The sequence below is a fragment of the Lonchura striata genome, chromosome 3, assembly GCF_046129695.1.
Source record: "Lonchura striata isolate bLonStr1 chromosome 3, bLonStr1.mat, whole genome shotgun sequence".
Classification (NCBI taxonomy): Eukaryota; Metazoa; Chordata; class Aves; order Passeriformes; family Estrildidae; genus Lonchura; species Lonchura striata.
In genome coordinates, this window is record NC_134605.1 from 28309791 (window position 1) to 28324368 (window position 14578).

The 14578-nt window shown below is 41.6% G+C and overlaps 1 protein-coding gene across 2 annotated transcripts in view; it reads right to left on the reverse strand.

Annotated features, from left to right (window-relative positions):
- The window catches only part of CFAP61 (cilia and flagella associated protein 61), a 117491-nt gene that overhangs the window by 71468 nt on the left and 31445 nt on the right, over positions 1–14578 (reverse strand). For both annotated transcript variants that reach the window (XM_077782011.1, XM_021543334.2), the window contains exon 17: positions 5423–5550. In XM_077782011.1, coding sequence (XP_077638137.1) covers positions 5423–5550 — 128 coding nt within the window. The remainder of the gene's footprint in view (positions 1–5422; positions 5551–14578) is intronic.

Here is a 14578-nt window from a genome sequence, read left to right on the forward strand (position 1 = left end):
ATTCTCATACTCAATCCAACATGGCTAGAAAGCAAAAACTAACTCTATCCCAGCCAACCTAGGGCATCCTGTCTTAGAAGCTGTTCCTCTCCAGTTAAATTTGGATTCTCCTGCTAGGTCTACTCCTCTCACTCTTCCCCTTTCAAATGACTAGCCTTAGATTTCCTTCTCTGCGGTTATTTTACTGTGGTTATATTGCTTGTCTCTCATCCCCTGTGCTGATCCTTTTCCTAGACAATATAATTAAAAACACCGGCAGCTCTGTTGCCTTCCAATTCCTTTACTAATTCCTAGTTTTTTAGTTGGCTTTACATCAGTCTACAATCTTGATTTCTCACTGAACACTACCAAACATGTCTTTTTCCAATTTCTTCTTTTGAACTCCCATCCACCTTGTAACTTTTTACTCTGACACACCTTGGCCCCTCCTATGGCTTCACTACTTTTATCCCTTCCAGTCACCTCTCACTTCCCAGAAACCAGTTTTGCTTACAAAAACTACAGCATGCACATAAGATTTTGGCATTTTCACGATCTAGGTTACTAAAACCAACATGCCAAAGTTCCTACAGTATGAATTGTTCTGAAACAGGGAGGGGAAAACTAAAGAGCTACTTTCCTTGCCCACTCAAAACACAGCTAAATCAGACCTGTCCATATCATTCCACAGCTACAGTATTCACAAGGGCAGCCCTGCCATCCCAAATCTAAGCTTTGAGTCTGACCTAATCAAAACATTATCCAACCACTGCTTCAGTGAAAGCGCTTCCTTCCTAAAATTACAATTTCCATTCCACAAGTGTTCCAGCATTTCATTTTCTTCAAAAATGGCTAAATTTTCTAGATAGAAAATGTGAGATATCTGACGATAGCCTTGGTAGTTAGTCTCTTGCTGTTTAATCACTTTGCAGATTCCAAATCACAGCCGAGATACATCAACACCATTTCCCACAGACAAAGGTACCATAAATTGGGCAGTAAAACTAAAGCATGGTAGGAACTTCATCACTTTGCTCACTGCTGTGCAAGTGCTTCAGTAACACACAATGCAGATTCCAGCTTGCTAATAGGACATTTTCAATATTACTGGCCAATTACCTATGTTTAAAACTAAGGTGGTGGGGTTTGTATGGCTGTATACTAGTTTCCAATTGCAGAGAAGATAAGTATTCTGACTCCATGATGTGGCCTGGTGCAAATCTGGCAATGCTGCCTTCAGAGTGGGCACCCTCGAAATCTTTCCAGATGCCACCAGACAGACAGCCCTTAAATCTGGAAGGGCTGACATTTAACCAACATGTGCTCCTCCTGCCAGCAGGAGAATACAAAACTCATCAAAGCTGCATGTTCTGAGGTACCCCCACAATGCCAGGTCCTCATGACATAAGGCTGGCAGCCCAAGAAGGACAGGGACACAGCTGGCAGAGAAGTCAGCTGGGCCAAAATTCCTGATCCCAAACATGCATCTTTCAATTATTGACCTCCACATCTCAGCACATCTCAACACACACACACACAAACAGGAATCAAATCCACACTTTCAAATCACTAGTGGGAAGGATCATGCTTTCTCCACTGCAGCAGCCTGCCCAGTTTGCTGTGCTTCCAAGCCAACCCTCAGGCAGCCTGGAGACTGCTCTGGAGAGCTCAGCCCTGCACCTTCTCCACAGCTCTGGGAACAAACTTCAAACCAATGAACAGAAGAGAAAGTGGTGACATCTCCTCCATAGCTTTAGCAGAGAGCTAGAGAACCTCAGTGCAGTGCTTGCACCTGGAATGCTGCTGTATTTGCTCTGAACTGGATCAATCAGAGGTACCAGGTTACCACGCTCAGAGTTGTGGAGGTCCTGCTGAGTCACCAGGAGGAGATGATGGATGCAGCCCAGCATTCTATAAAAACCCTTCTGACTCATTCTAATTTTGAGCAGGCTTTTTGTAAGAAAACTACTATTTCCAAGATCAGTTTTACCACTCACCAAGAAGTTAGGAGTATTCAAATATAAATAGTAACAAGAAAAAAATTACAAATACTTACAAATTTCAAATGTGAAAGAACAGTTTGGACTCAGAGAAGTGTTTGCATACGTTCAAAGGGCAAGTATTTCAAGTTGAAATAATTTATTTAAAACTGCAGTCTCAAAAGCAAGATTGTAACTATAAAATAAGCCCATATTAATACTAATTGAGTCTCATTTTCTGGTAGAGGCTGTTGGAAAGGCTGATCCTGACCCACCTCCTCTCCCCTGGTTATGTCTTGCATCAGTCACTGCTAGTGTTCATTGTGATGCCAACTGTGTGTAATGCCAGCTCTGACCCATCTGATTTATCTCTGCCACAACTTGAGCTCTGCTTACCAGAAGTGATAGAAGGCAACAATGACTTAGGGATGCAGCCCAGTGACACTGAGCACATGGCCTGGGCTCGCCTTGCCTCTAAGGGAAGGCAGAGGGAAGCACATGTGTGTCAGCTCACGTGGCAAAGACAGATAAGACAAAACAGGGGGCACCACTAACCCATTCATTGCCTGTTAGCTCTGTGATCAGCAAGTAAGCACTAACTATTTAATTAGTCAACTAATTAGTGACAGACAACATGGAAGGCTTCAGATGTTCCCAGACAAATGCAAAGATAAAAAGCCTAATTAACGATCAAGCATTATCAAGCTAACCACAGCCAAACAGGCCAGATGTGCGGGATATTGTGTGCCCCAGTGCTGACAGATAACCAGCACTGACAGGAACCCTGTTCAAACCCCACCACCTCAGAGCTGATCCTGGGTACCCTGAGCTCCCAGCAGGAGACACTGTCTTGCAGTAAAAAACTCAAGCTGACTGTGCTGGATTCCAATTCCACTTTGAGAAAAAAATTCAGGCCTTTGACAAAAATGTACTGAATTCCATTCAATTCTTAAATGCAATAATTATTTTCATGCACCCATAAGGAGAAGGAAATAGATTTCATAACAATTTCACATTAAATATTGTAATTTTAGGCACCATTCATTTATGGGTATCTGATGTAGCATGTTAAGTACATTCCAACATCCTCGGAGAAGAAGTAATTGTTTAGATCAGGGTTTGGATTAAGGAGTTTTTCAAGACCATGGATTGAGACCAGTTTTCCCTATAGTCAAAGACAATAGTAATTTCCACAGCTATATACAAAGAGGTGGATAAAAGCCAACAGGTTTCCTGCACTGGAACCAGTGACAAGACACTGCTGGGAGCAAGCTCCATCATCCTTAAGCCAAACTTCCATCCCTGCTACCTGGGCTTGCATTCTGCTCCAGGAACCAGGCACTGGGACTAAGTGGAAACACTGGAGTTTGTAATCCTATGTCCTTCTGGTCAAACCTTGCTGCCCTGCCCATCCCTTTTAAACTAGCAAAGGAGTGAAGAAAAAAAACCAAAAAAAACTTGAACAAAACCAGCCAACCAAATAAGAACCTGCCCACTATCACACTTGCACCCCCCAAAGCCGCTGTCACACCAACAGCTGGCCAGGCAATGTGTCTGCCCCTGCTACTGCAGCGCTGCTGCCTCCACTGGTTACCTAGCCCTCTGGCAAAAAAACAAAAAATGCCCATGCATCCTCAAGAAAAGCAGGTCTACAGCTCAAAACATACACCTGCACATGCTGCCCAAACAGCATGGAAAAGTCTAAAGCTCTTTTGGAGTTCGGGTGGGTGAGCAGTGGTGCCATGGCTGCTCTGTGGCACTGTGCCCCAGGATGTGCTGCCCATGGCACAGTGGGAGGCGTCCTGCCATGGGGCAGCAGAGCTCATTCTCAGGGTCATTTCTCTGCTTAATGAAAAATGGATCTCTTCAGTCTCAAAGAAGGTGAAAACACTTGCAAGATTGAGTTCCAATAACTGCCACATCAGTAAGTGAATTACATTTATGTGTTTCCATGGTGACTGGTAATGTAAAATAATTAAGTATAAAGAATAATGATGCAAAAACAACTTCCTCTTTTTAAGGATTAGGGCTCACAAATTGATTCAGTCCAGCTATTTTTAGTGCATGTAACCTTTGCAGGGAATATTAGAAAATTATGTGTAAATTAAATTTAATTGTTTTAAAAGGCCTTCACACTGATCAGGAGGCTATTTGCTGCTGATGTGAAAATTAAGACCTAATCTTTCACAGATTTATACCTCTATTAATATAAATTCTGTGACACTTCACTAAGTGCTGGCTCTGTGGTTCTGTGAGCACTACCCCATGTCTGAGGCCAGGCTCAAGGAGGATGTGTCCTGCAGGAATTCTGCTGGAGTTTGGTTCAAATTCAAGTCCTGGCTGCAAAGACTCAGCTGAGGGAGATCCGAGAGCAGCACCTGCAAAGGCCTGTTCACTATAGACAGACTCAGCTGCCACACCTGGAGCACAAACACACTTTGGCTTCCCACAGTGCTTTATAATGAAATTACAGCAACAAACAGCACAGGGTGAGCAACAAGAAATGGGTTAGAAGCTCTAAAGAACAGGTTTAACTGAATTCGGTGTCAAACTGAAAGCCTAAAAGGTGCCGGGAGCAAGAGGAAACTATTTACTCCGAGATGGGATGCTTTACAGGAATTCAAGAATTAAGAGAAGGGCAAGAAGCAGAAAGTTTCTTCTACACTGCTCCAGCAATACATCTATAAAGCACTTAAACTTATTCCTCTCCTGATGAATTGAAAATATAATTTGTGATGTTATCATTGGTTGTTGTAGAAATACAAACTCCTCACTTAACTGAAAAAAGAAATAAAGGCAGAACTTTCCATTCTCTGCCCCGCCCCCCCACCAGACAACTCTCAGTTCTTGTTGCATCTTGTAAGAATCATGTTCGGATTTTGAATTTTTTATTCATTTCTGCAAGTCTTTCTAGTATGTGTGATTAAACTCTGCATCAAAGGATGACTCCCAGTAAACCCCTGAGAGTACAACAGTGAGACATCAGAGAGAGCACCCTGTCCTTGTGTTGGGAGGACTGTTAAACAGCAGAACTCATCCACAGGTTTTCCTGCCTTAGACTTAGGGAAAGGGGGATTCAGACAGGTTTGAGATCCCACCAGGGACAACTGGCTTTGAAGGCTTTAAACTGCTTGGGTGCACATGCCAAGGGCCATTGACTCCATGTCCCCTCATAAGACTGAGGTTTAATAACAATGGCCAAAGCGACTTTAGGTGTTTTCAACACACATTTTCAGCATGTCTTCGCCTCAAGAGTCCACATGCAACTGGGAGTTGCTTAGAATCCTGTGAGTCCCAAGGTATCCAGGATGCCAGCACCCATCTCTCCATCCACATGTGCTCAGACATTTAACACCCAGTACATTAAGCCAGACTCAAGAAGGCTTGAAATGCAAGAAACAACCCTGTCATACAAAAGGGAACACATCCTTTTCAGCAAAGGAAAAATAAAATTTAAAACTTACCAAAAAATTAGTGTTTCCAGAAAGGAGATTCCAACATCAGATGCGCCAACCACAACAATTCTAGTGTTGATACACACTTTTGATTCCAGCACCAGCTTTCGATTTATGTGGTTCAAAGAATAATTCAGCTGTCAATAAATATGTAAGACATAGAAATGCATCAAAAAATAGTCAAAGCCTGCTAGGAATCAAACTCTCAGTGATGTATTACCTTGCATTCACACAAAACTTCTTGTGGCTCACTCACATGACTAATACCATTTTTCTGTGTATGGCACCAGATAAGTGGTACTAAAATATGTGGAATATGTGCACGTTTAATAGGTCACAGAAAATTATGAGAGCTGAATGGTCTGGCTTCTCCTGAGCAAGATGCTCTATAATCTTTGCAGGAGAAGACAAAACACTACCTCTGCTATTACTCACTGCCATTTATCGAACACCTCAAGAACTTGTATTTACATACTGCTAAGGCCATTTTTATACCTCCTAGAGCAGTTATGACTCTTGCTGGTTTATTTATGGAAATGGTTTTACTAGTAAATTAATTAGGATTTTATGCTTTGAGTGGTTGTGTGTTTAATTGAAAACTCCCTTCCAAAATTATTCCTCTCTTTTCTTAAGTACAGAGCACCTACCTGGAAAGCCAAGTTGCCATACAAATAAGAGTACCTCAATGCCACTTGGACTAGTACTCCAATCACAAATCTTACTGCCACATTGGTGGTTACTAATTTCAGCTTCCACGCCACTTCATGCACATTCTGGCTAGGGGAATAAACTCTATGTGGGCTTTTTTCCACATGTCTAGGTCTCACTACCTAACAGTGATTCTCAAAACAAATACGTAGCTAAGAGACAAAAGACATTGCATTTGACAGGTTGTTTTTTCTTTTCACATTGACTATATTTAGCTTTCAAATTTCTGATGAAAGACAAAGAAATACTTTCCATCTCACAGTACAACACACTTAGCATTTTTCCTACTGCTCTTAGTTGCCTATATTCCCATTTCACAGAGTGGGTAACTGCAGGTTCATAAATGCATTGGGAAGACCAATACAAAATGGAGCCACTTTTGTTATTTGTCAGATGCTTCTATAAATTCCTGCTATGGCACTTGGGAAGGAAGAAATCTAAGGCCTCTAACAGGTTTTCCTCTACTACAAATAGGAGACAGCACTAGTAAAATTAAGTCCTCTAAATTCCTCCTATGGAAGTACAGTGCAAATATATTCTCTATATATCAGCTAACAGAGTAACTCACTAGATGAAGAATACTTTCTTTAAAAGTTGTGGTACTTATATGGGCCTTCTCAGTAAGTACATAGCACATTGAGATCCCCAAGAGATCTGTAATGCCATGTCTTTGTAAGTGGTGGACCTCCACAGCTGAGGTTTCAGCACTGCCCCACTATACCATAATTCACTACAGCACTGTCCTGTTCCCTTAAGGAAGCATTATGGCTCAATCCCCTGCCCCATGGGTATAACTACACAGCAAGTCATTCAGAATGTGGCAAAATTAAATGTCACCTTTGGTCAGGCAACATTATTTCTTACTGCCAGAAAAATGTTCTTTGAGCTGCAGTTCACCACAGTGTAATGACGACATCCAGTGGTGAGCCAGATTCAATCTCAGGGACTGGACTGCCCTGGGAAAATTCCAGAAGATATCTCAAAAAGTATGTCAGCCCAGGGTGGCTGCTTAATGGTGGTCAGCTGTATGGCAGCCAGCACAGGCCCACTATGAAGAATACCTGGGTGAGGGACGGGGCCACCCTGCTACTCCAAACCAGGTTTACAAAGGACACAGGCAAGTCCCTACAGAGAACCTCCATAATCCCATTTAAAGCCAGTGCTCTTGAAATGGTTGAACACTTCATACACAAGTATCTGCCAGCAAAATAGGTTTTAATAGTAAATTAAATAATACAGACTACATCTGTAACAATTCCACATTTTCAGAAGCTGAAAAAGCCCTTTATATTTTCCTGGAAGTGTACATCTTTAGAAGAGATTTTAGGAAATGAGAAGAACCAGTGACAAATATTACAAGACATTCCTCACTACTTAAAATAAAACTCAGACTGTGTTTCTTATAGCACACTAAATGGTTATGCCCCATCTACAGGAGCTGTTGCTCTGCCACTGCTGACACATGTGGTGCTCTCCCCGTCAGGTGTGGAGGACTCTGCACCCTCACCTCAGTATTCACATTCCTGTGATTGGCAGACAGCAATTCTGACAGGCTGGGTTTTGCTGCACACACAGACTTGCAATTTTCTAGAAAAGCAAGAGTTTTTCCTCCTTCTGGAGGAAAAATGATTAAGTGATACTTGTGTTGAAATGCAACTCTTAATAAATTAATAAAATGGCAAAAACCATGAAAAGAAACTACTTGTAACATACCTAATCAATGAAAATAGGCAGGAATGCCAGCAGCAAACAGCATAAACCCAACAGGCCTCAAGACAATGCCAAGCTCAAACATCTCCTTTGACTGCTGTGGTGGTAGTTTATTTTAATGCACTGCAACAATGAAAGCAAGAATACAATTCTCTGGAGAAAGTTGTCTAACTTCTGAAACAGCTCCTTGATCAGTGATACAGAGGCAGCCTATGAGCAGAATATAGCCTGTTTTGTTACCCACACAACAGCCCCAGCACCAACAGCTGTCATGTACCACAAATCACCTTTCTACAGCTAAGTACACTAAACGGGCCCATGGAGTGAGGAATTAGGTGGACTAGTCCCATAATACCACCTATTTTAGCAGAATGTCAGGACAAACAGCTAGCTGTATTCCCCAGAGGGGAAATCAGACATCATAATTAATAGGTCAATAGCAAATGAACATGTTTGGTTTGTATCCAATCTATTAAATAAACCAGCAATCATTAACTAATGCAAGGTAAAAAGCATTAATTGCCATTGGTAGAAAAGGCATATGCAGAAAGGAGGATTTTTTTTTTTTTTTGGTTATCAAATGATTATTTAGGGTACTGGCACCCCTACCTCCCATGCTGTTCCCATCTGGGCACAGAAGGACAGAGGAGCTGGCATCAGCCCATGGGGTTATTCCTGCACACAGCCAGCCAGTGCCATCACTCCAAACCTTCAAACTGGACCTTGTTAAAAACGCTGATGCAGCCCCCAGACGCTGACAACACACATCCTGCATGGAACCGTGGCCTTCACTTACAATTTCACAACACGGGCCAGAGCAGGACTAATCTATGGCATGCAGAATTCACACATCCTTCTACCCCAAGCAACCAATGGAAAAAGAGTAATGAAATATTGATTACATTTCAGCAAACACATTATTTCTTTGCACTTTCCAATCACATAAAGCTTCACGTCCAGCTGTCCTGTTTGCCTTGCACAGGCCTTGGGAATGGATTCATGGTAAATTTACCCATGACTTTACATTATATGCTGATGGTACAAACTCACATCCAGAATATTTTGATGCTCCTTTTAGTTTTTAAACATTGGACCCTGGGAAAGCTGTAGGTTTTCTACATATATTTATAATAATTGTTCTACAATCGGTCAGGGTTTATAGCAAACATGAGCTTCATTCTAACAAACAAAACCATGGAAATTGAACACCCAAAAATATAAAACCAAAAATCTGGACAAAGTATTTCAGCCCTGACAGGAAGAAAACAGCATTGTGTCCTGAACTGGGCACTGGAAAGTCTAACGTAGTAACACTAAGTGGTGTGTCAGAGCTGTTGCAGTCCTCTCTGGGACTCCTCATGCAAAGGCTCCATAATGCTGCACAGTTTGCAGCACCACAGAATCCTTTCATTTGGAAAAGGCCTCTAAGGCCATCAGCTCTGGCTCTTAAATTTAGACTTGACTTTATTAGACCCTGAGGACTTGGGCTTTGCCCAGCTAAACACACTGAAGTGTTGACTGCAGTTCAAGTACCTAGCAGTGGTCCACATTCAGCACGGCTGCTCAGGGCACTGCATGGCAAACATGGGGCAGCTTCGTTTGTTATGTTCTTGGCATCTTCACTGATGCCTCACTACTACTTGGAGGAACCCTCCTAGCTCTGGCTTGTGGGATTCTACATCTGCCTGCAATGCTTTTGTTTTACTTCAGCATTTGTTACTGAGAAATCCCAGCGATAGATACTGCTCTAGAGCATCAGCATGATCTGAACTGTTACTGCAAAAACCATCACAAGCAGCAAAAGCAATTAACAAACCTGTTAGCAGAGTAGTGCTGAGCTCAGCAACAGGCAAACAAGAAGGTGAGCAAACAGAGCTATTTTAATTTCAAGCTCCATTTGAACCACAAGTTATAAAAAGAAACATCAATGTTTACCAAGGCGATATGAACAAAACTGATTGGAAAATGCATGCTTTTTCAGCCTGCATTAGGAATTGTTTTCTAAATACTAGCTACATTCCAAAAAGCCTCATTAGAAATCTCTGCAAACATGTTTTCAAAAACTGTTTCCAAGTATTCACAGATTTATACAAACACCAGAAACAGAAGTAAAAGAAAACAGAAAAAGAAACAGTGATGGAGAGTGCAGCCTTAATTGTTTCGTATTTGTCAAAGAACTCTTCTTTAGGACTGTGGCTCAGACAGATAGCAGCCTTTACAGAATATTTTCATCCACAGATCCCCAAAGTCTTTATGAATGAAGTCAGTATTATTACACCATTATTATGCCTATGTGGGTAAATGCCAATCTTCAGCTTCTGGAAAAAGCCACCTCTATATTGATAACCAATAATATACCAGCCCCTAGGGCTCCAAATGAAACCAGGGATTTTCTGCTTAACTCCAACCAGCAGCAGAAGAGAGTAGAGCATGGACACATCTATTTAATTTCCTCACAGAACCACTGTTACCATGGTAAAAAGATGCTCTTTTCCCCTTTGAGCACTGACATTTGGATCCCCAGCCCAGAGAGGCTTGGGCAGTTCAAACTCATGTAAGGACCTGATTATTGCTTGCTGCCCTGCTTCAAAGACCAAAGAAATGAACTCAGAATGGCACTACTTTCAGAGAGCTCAGTTCTCCCTCATTTTTCTGGGAAGAAAGGGAAGAACAGGAAGGCATAGGAATTTAATCAAAGCATTCAAGCTGACAAGGGGCTATAGCACATGGCTGGCTCTAGTCCTCTGACAGCAGCCATTGTTTCCCAGGTCACCTGTTCAGAGCTTATTCTTCAAGGCAGGAGGAAAGAGAGTGGCAAACACAAACTTGGGCTTTGGCCAAGGACTGACCCCATAAGCTCCACATCCTTCTGAGAGAGAAGCATTTCCCCTGGCAGCCCCTGGGGAAAGGAGCCCTACAGGGACCCCTGACCTGAGCACAGGAACAGCAGACAAGGGGCAGCTTGCACTGGTCTCTGGGCACACTGAGCCAGCCTGCAGAGGCAGCTGCCCACACACACACCCCAGCAACAGAGTGGAGCCAGAGCAACAGAAGGCACAGGCACCTCACATACAGACTCAGGGCAACAGAGGAAGCAATTCAAATATATTGAACTCACTGAAAAACATAAGAGAGGTATAAAATTAGAAGTTTTGAAAAAATAGTATAAAAATCGTAACATTTCATACATAAAATAATGAACACAAAGTAACAAATAATAGCCCAGGATATGAGGGGTGATTGATTTGTAGAGTCAGCAAATAATGTTCTGGGGAAAGCAGACATACTTCTCCCCTTTTTTAATGATAAACGTTACCTTTCTGTAGCAAAAACATCTGTTTCCTCCTTATAAACTGGAATTATCAATCTAACAAACAGCTCTGAAAAAAATTTAAGCCAAGTCTGACCTGTTTGTAAGCAAAAGTGCCTATTTCAGTTTACTGCAAATGTCTTTAACACCTGTACAGCACTGACACCATGCTTTCAAAACAAAGATAGGTCATCTTACTTTTAATTTCACACATGCACATACGTGGTAAACATTCCTGTTAATGATGCCATCTGGTGCCTCCCATAATGTTGTGACACTCAGCCTTCCAAACAAAATGTAATGGCAGCATTTCACAAACCCCACCGATATTTACAGTGAGGAAATTTGTTATCAGCCTCACTTCAGAACGCCTGTTTGTGTGCCTACTGGTGCCATAAAGCCATCACCTTCACCAGTCAAGGGAAAGAACAATAAATAATGGATTTTCATCCATATACATACTACAAATGCATTAAAAATTTATTACTCAAGATGTTCATTACATGAACATCTTAAGCAACAGTTACTGCTTTAAAAATTAATACCACTCCCCTAGTTAATGAAAACTATCCATACCAAGCCTTTGTTTGTCATCCCAGTGCTCACACACAAATTGTAACATGAAAGAACTCTGCCATTTTAACTTTGATACATGAGCCTTGATATCTGAAATGCAGGGAATTCTCTTGACCATCTAAGCTCTCTGCTATATTTGCTCTTTATCTTAGTAAAGGCCTACTGATGAAAATAAACCCCGAATCCTTTCCATATTTTAGCCATATTCAGTACATTCCAGTGCTTCAACTACACATAAATAGAACTGAAACTGCCAGAATAAACCTTTATTTGCTACAGGTATTCTACCAAGCCAGCGCACACTTAGCTTCAAGGCAGACAAAGGGTAAAATAGCAGTGACTCCTTCCCTTGAGTTATTCCAGGCACTACTGTTCCAGAAACACCTCCAGGAGCAGAGCTGGCTGTTCCTGTGGTCATACCTGAAGACCAGAACAGGGAATGGCCAGTGCCCAGGATGGGCATACACTTCAAAGCAGAGGCTCTGGTGCTTCACAGAACTTGTGCCTGTCCCTCTCCACCTTCTTGACATTTTTCTGTGGACACACAAGGAGACAAACTGTGCAGTTTGCACTCTCAACTGCAGTCAGAAGCAAAGTGCTTTGTTTGCTCAGAACGGACTGTTCTGTGGCAGCCTCTTCCCCGTGTTTTAATATTTTATTTCAAGTCCTTGCTTTTATTACCTTTGAATTACAACTGAACTACAATTTTCAGGCTGTGCACTGTGGACTGGTTGGGACTGGACAGCAAAGTTTTGTTAACAGTCAAACTATCAGTTTGGAGTCTTTTCTGTTCTCCTGCCTGCACAGGTCAAGATTGTGCTTGTGCTCAGTCTGGGCACTAGTGAAAGGTTCAGACAGCTGGTAATGAACTGATCCAAACACCAGAAAGTAGAAGCCACAGAGAGTGAGTAAAGAAAGTAGCGCCCCAGGAATTGATTGGAGGGGACACCAGCATCTATGGATGAGTTTTCTGTACAAACACTACTATAGATCAGTTTAATTTTTGTTTTTTAAGAACACTTCGCCTCAAGAGAAAGTTTATCAAGTTCAAAACAGTTTCAGATTTTGCTTCTGGTTTTACTTGATAGTTAATTTCTCCTTTTCTTTTTACAAAACATGGCAAATATATACTATTTTAAAGTCTATAATGGACATAAAAGTCCATTATATATTATATAGACATAAAGTCTATATAATGGACATAAAAAGGTCAGAGAATAGAGAATCATCCATGATGGCTCCTACATTCACAAGTCATTTGAGTACGTAGTTGTGAACATACACTGCAATGGAACAATTTCTAAGATAACTCTAAAAGCAAGGATGTATTTTCCTCTCATGTTCTTGTTTTAATTATTATTTTAAATTAGTTTCAGCCCATTTACTCATAGCCTTTACCATAACCATCATCATGGAATCAGACAAACACACAAAAATACCACCACATGTGTACTGGAAACTGTTGACTTTGCAGTACTTTGGCCTCCATTTTCTATTTGAACATTACACTGAACTAACTAAATTTATACAACACTTCATGGGCTTCAGCAACTGTTCTTTTTATGAGCTGGAGCAGAAAAAACAATTCTAAACTGCAATAGGGCCTGACAGCTTGAATGCAGCTATAAAATAAAGCCATAATAAACCCAATAGCATGAAAAATAATAAAAGGGCAAAAAAGGAAATAATTCCACAGATGTGTGCCATCTTTGTTCTTCACTGTGGATCAGTTATTCTTGTTAATTATATCACCTATTCTTCCCTTACATTGATAATTACATGAAGCAGCTGGAGAACAGAATGCTCCCAGATGGTGAGAACGCAAACAAGTTTATAAATTGTTTATTTATGAAGAAATAATTAAGAATTATTTCATTACCTGTAGTTTTCTACTCCACCAATAATGACATGCATCGTGAAGGCCAGCAGCACTTTATAAGATATTCAGGATTCTGTTGTAACTGACTGTTTTGCATGTAACATGACCACAGTGACTGACAGATGTGCAAACCAGAATAACAATCTAATCTGTTTTAATGCTGAGGGAATTAAGAGTTTGGATCTTTGGATCTCCTGCCAGTTGGCACATCAGCACTGGTTGCTGATCCAGAATACAAAAATTAGATATTTCCTTTTGCTTTGGCACAGCTGTAAAAGTGCTTGCTCTAATGAGTAGGCAGGAGCTCTGTCAGGTCTGTGCCCTGAACCCCAGCATAGCAGACATGTAGCTGATGCAATTCTGAGCCAAGATGTGGCACCTCTGCCACACTTGCTGCTCAACAGGTATCCTAAAGTCTGGATACCTCAGGACCTGATACAAATCAGCAACAGTGTCATTCCAGAGGGCTGCAGTGGGAGATCTAAGGGGAGGCAAGGTTAACATCTCCTGCTTTGTGCCTTCTCAGACTAGTCTTACCCAATTTATCCAAATCTCTTCCACAGAGAAATGGGAGACAATTTGGTAGAAACAGACACACAAAATCAGCAGCAAAATGTATTTCCAATCTCAAAGCATAAGAAGTAAAAGAGAATTTACAGCCCTTCAGGAAATGGAACCACAGCTTGGGGGCGGTGACAGGGTTTCTGAGGCAAAGGTGAAGCAGCACAGAGCTGTGGTTTAAGAGAATAAGTGAAAAAACATGTGATGGCCTTAAAACCTATGGCAAAGCATTCATGAAAAGGATGGCAAATGATGAGGAGCAGGGAGAGCTCCTAAGCTCGGTATTTCTCCATAGTCATTTTACCAATAAGCCACAACACCCACCAAAAGTCTATCTCAAACCAAAAACAAGAGTGAACCAGAGGAAATGCCACAAGGGCCTGGAGAGAACAGGGCGAGTGGAGAACTGCAGGTAAATGGC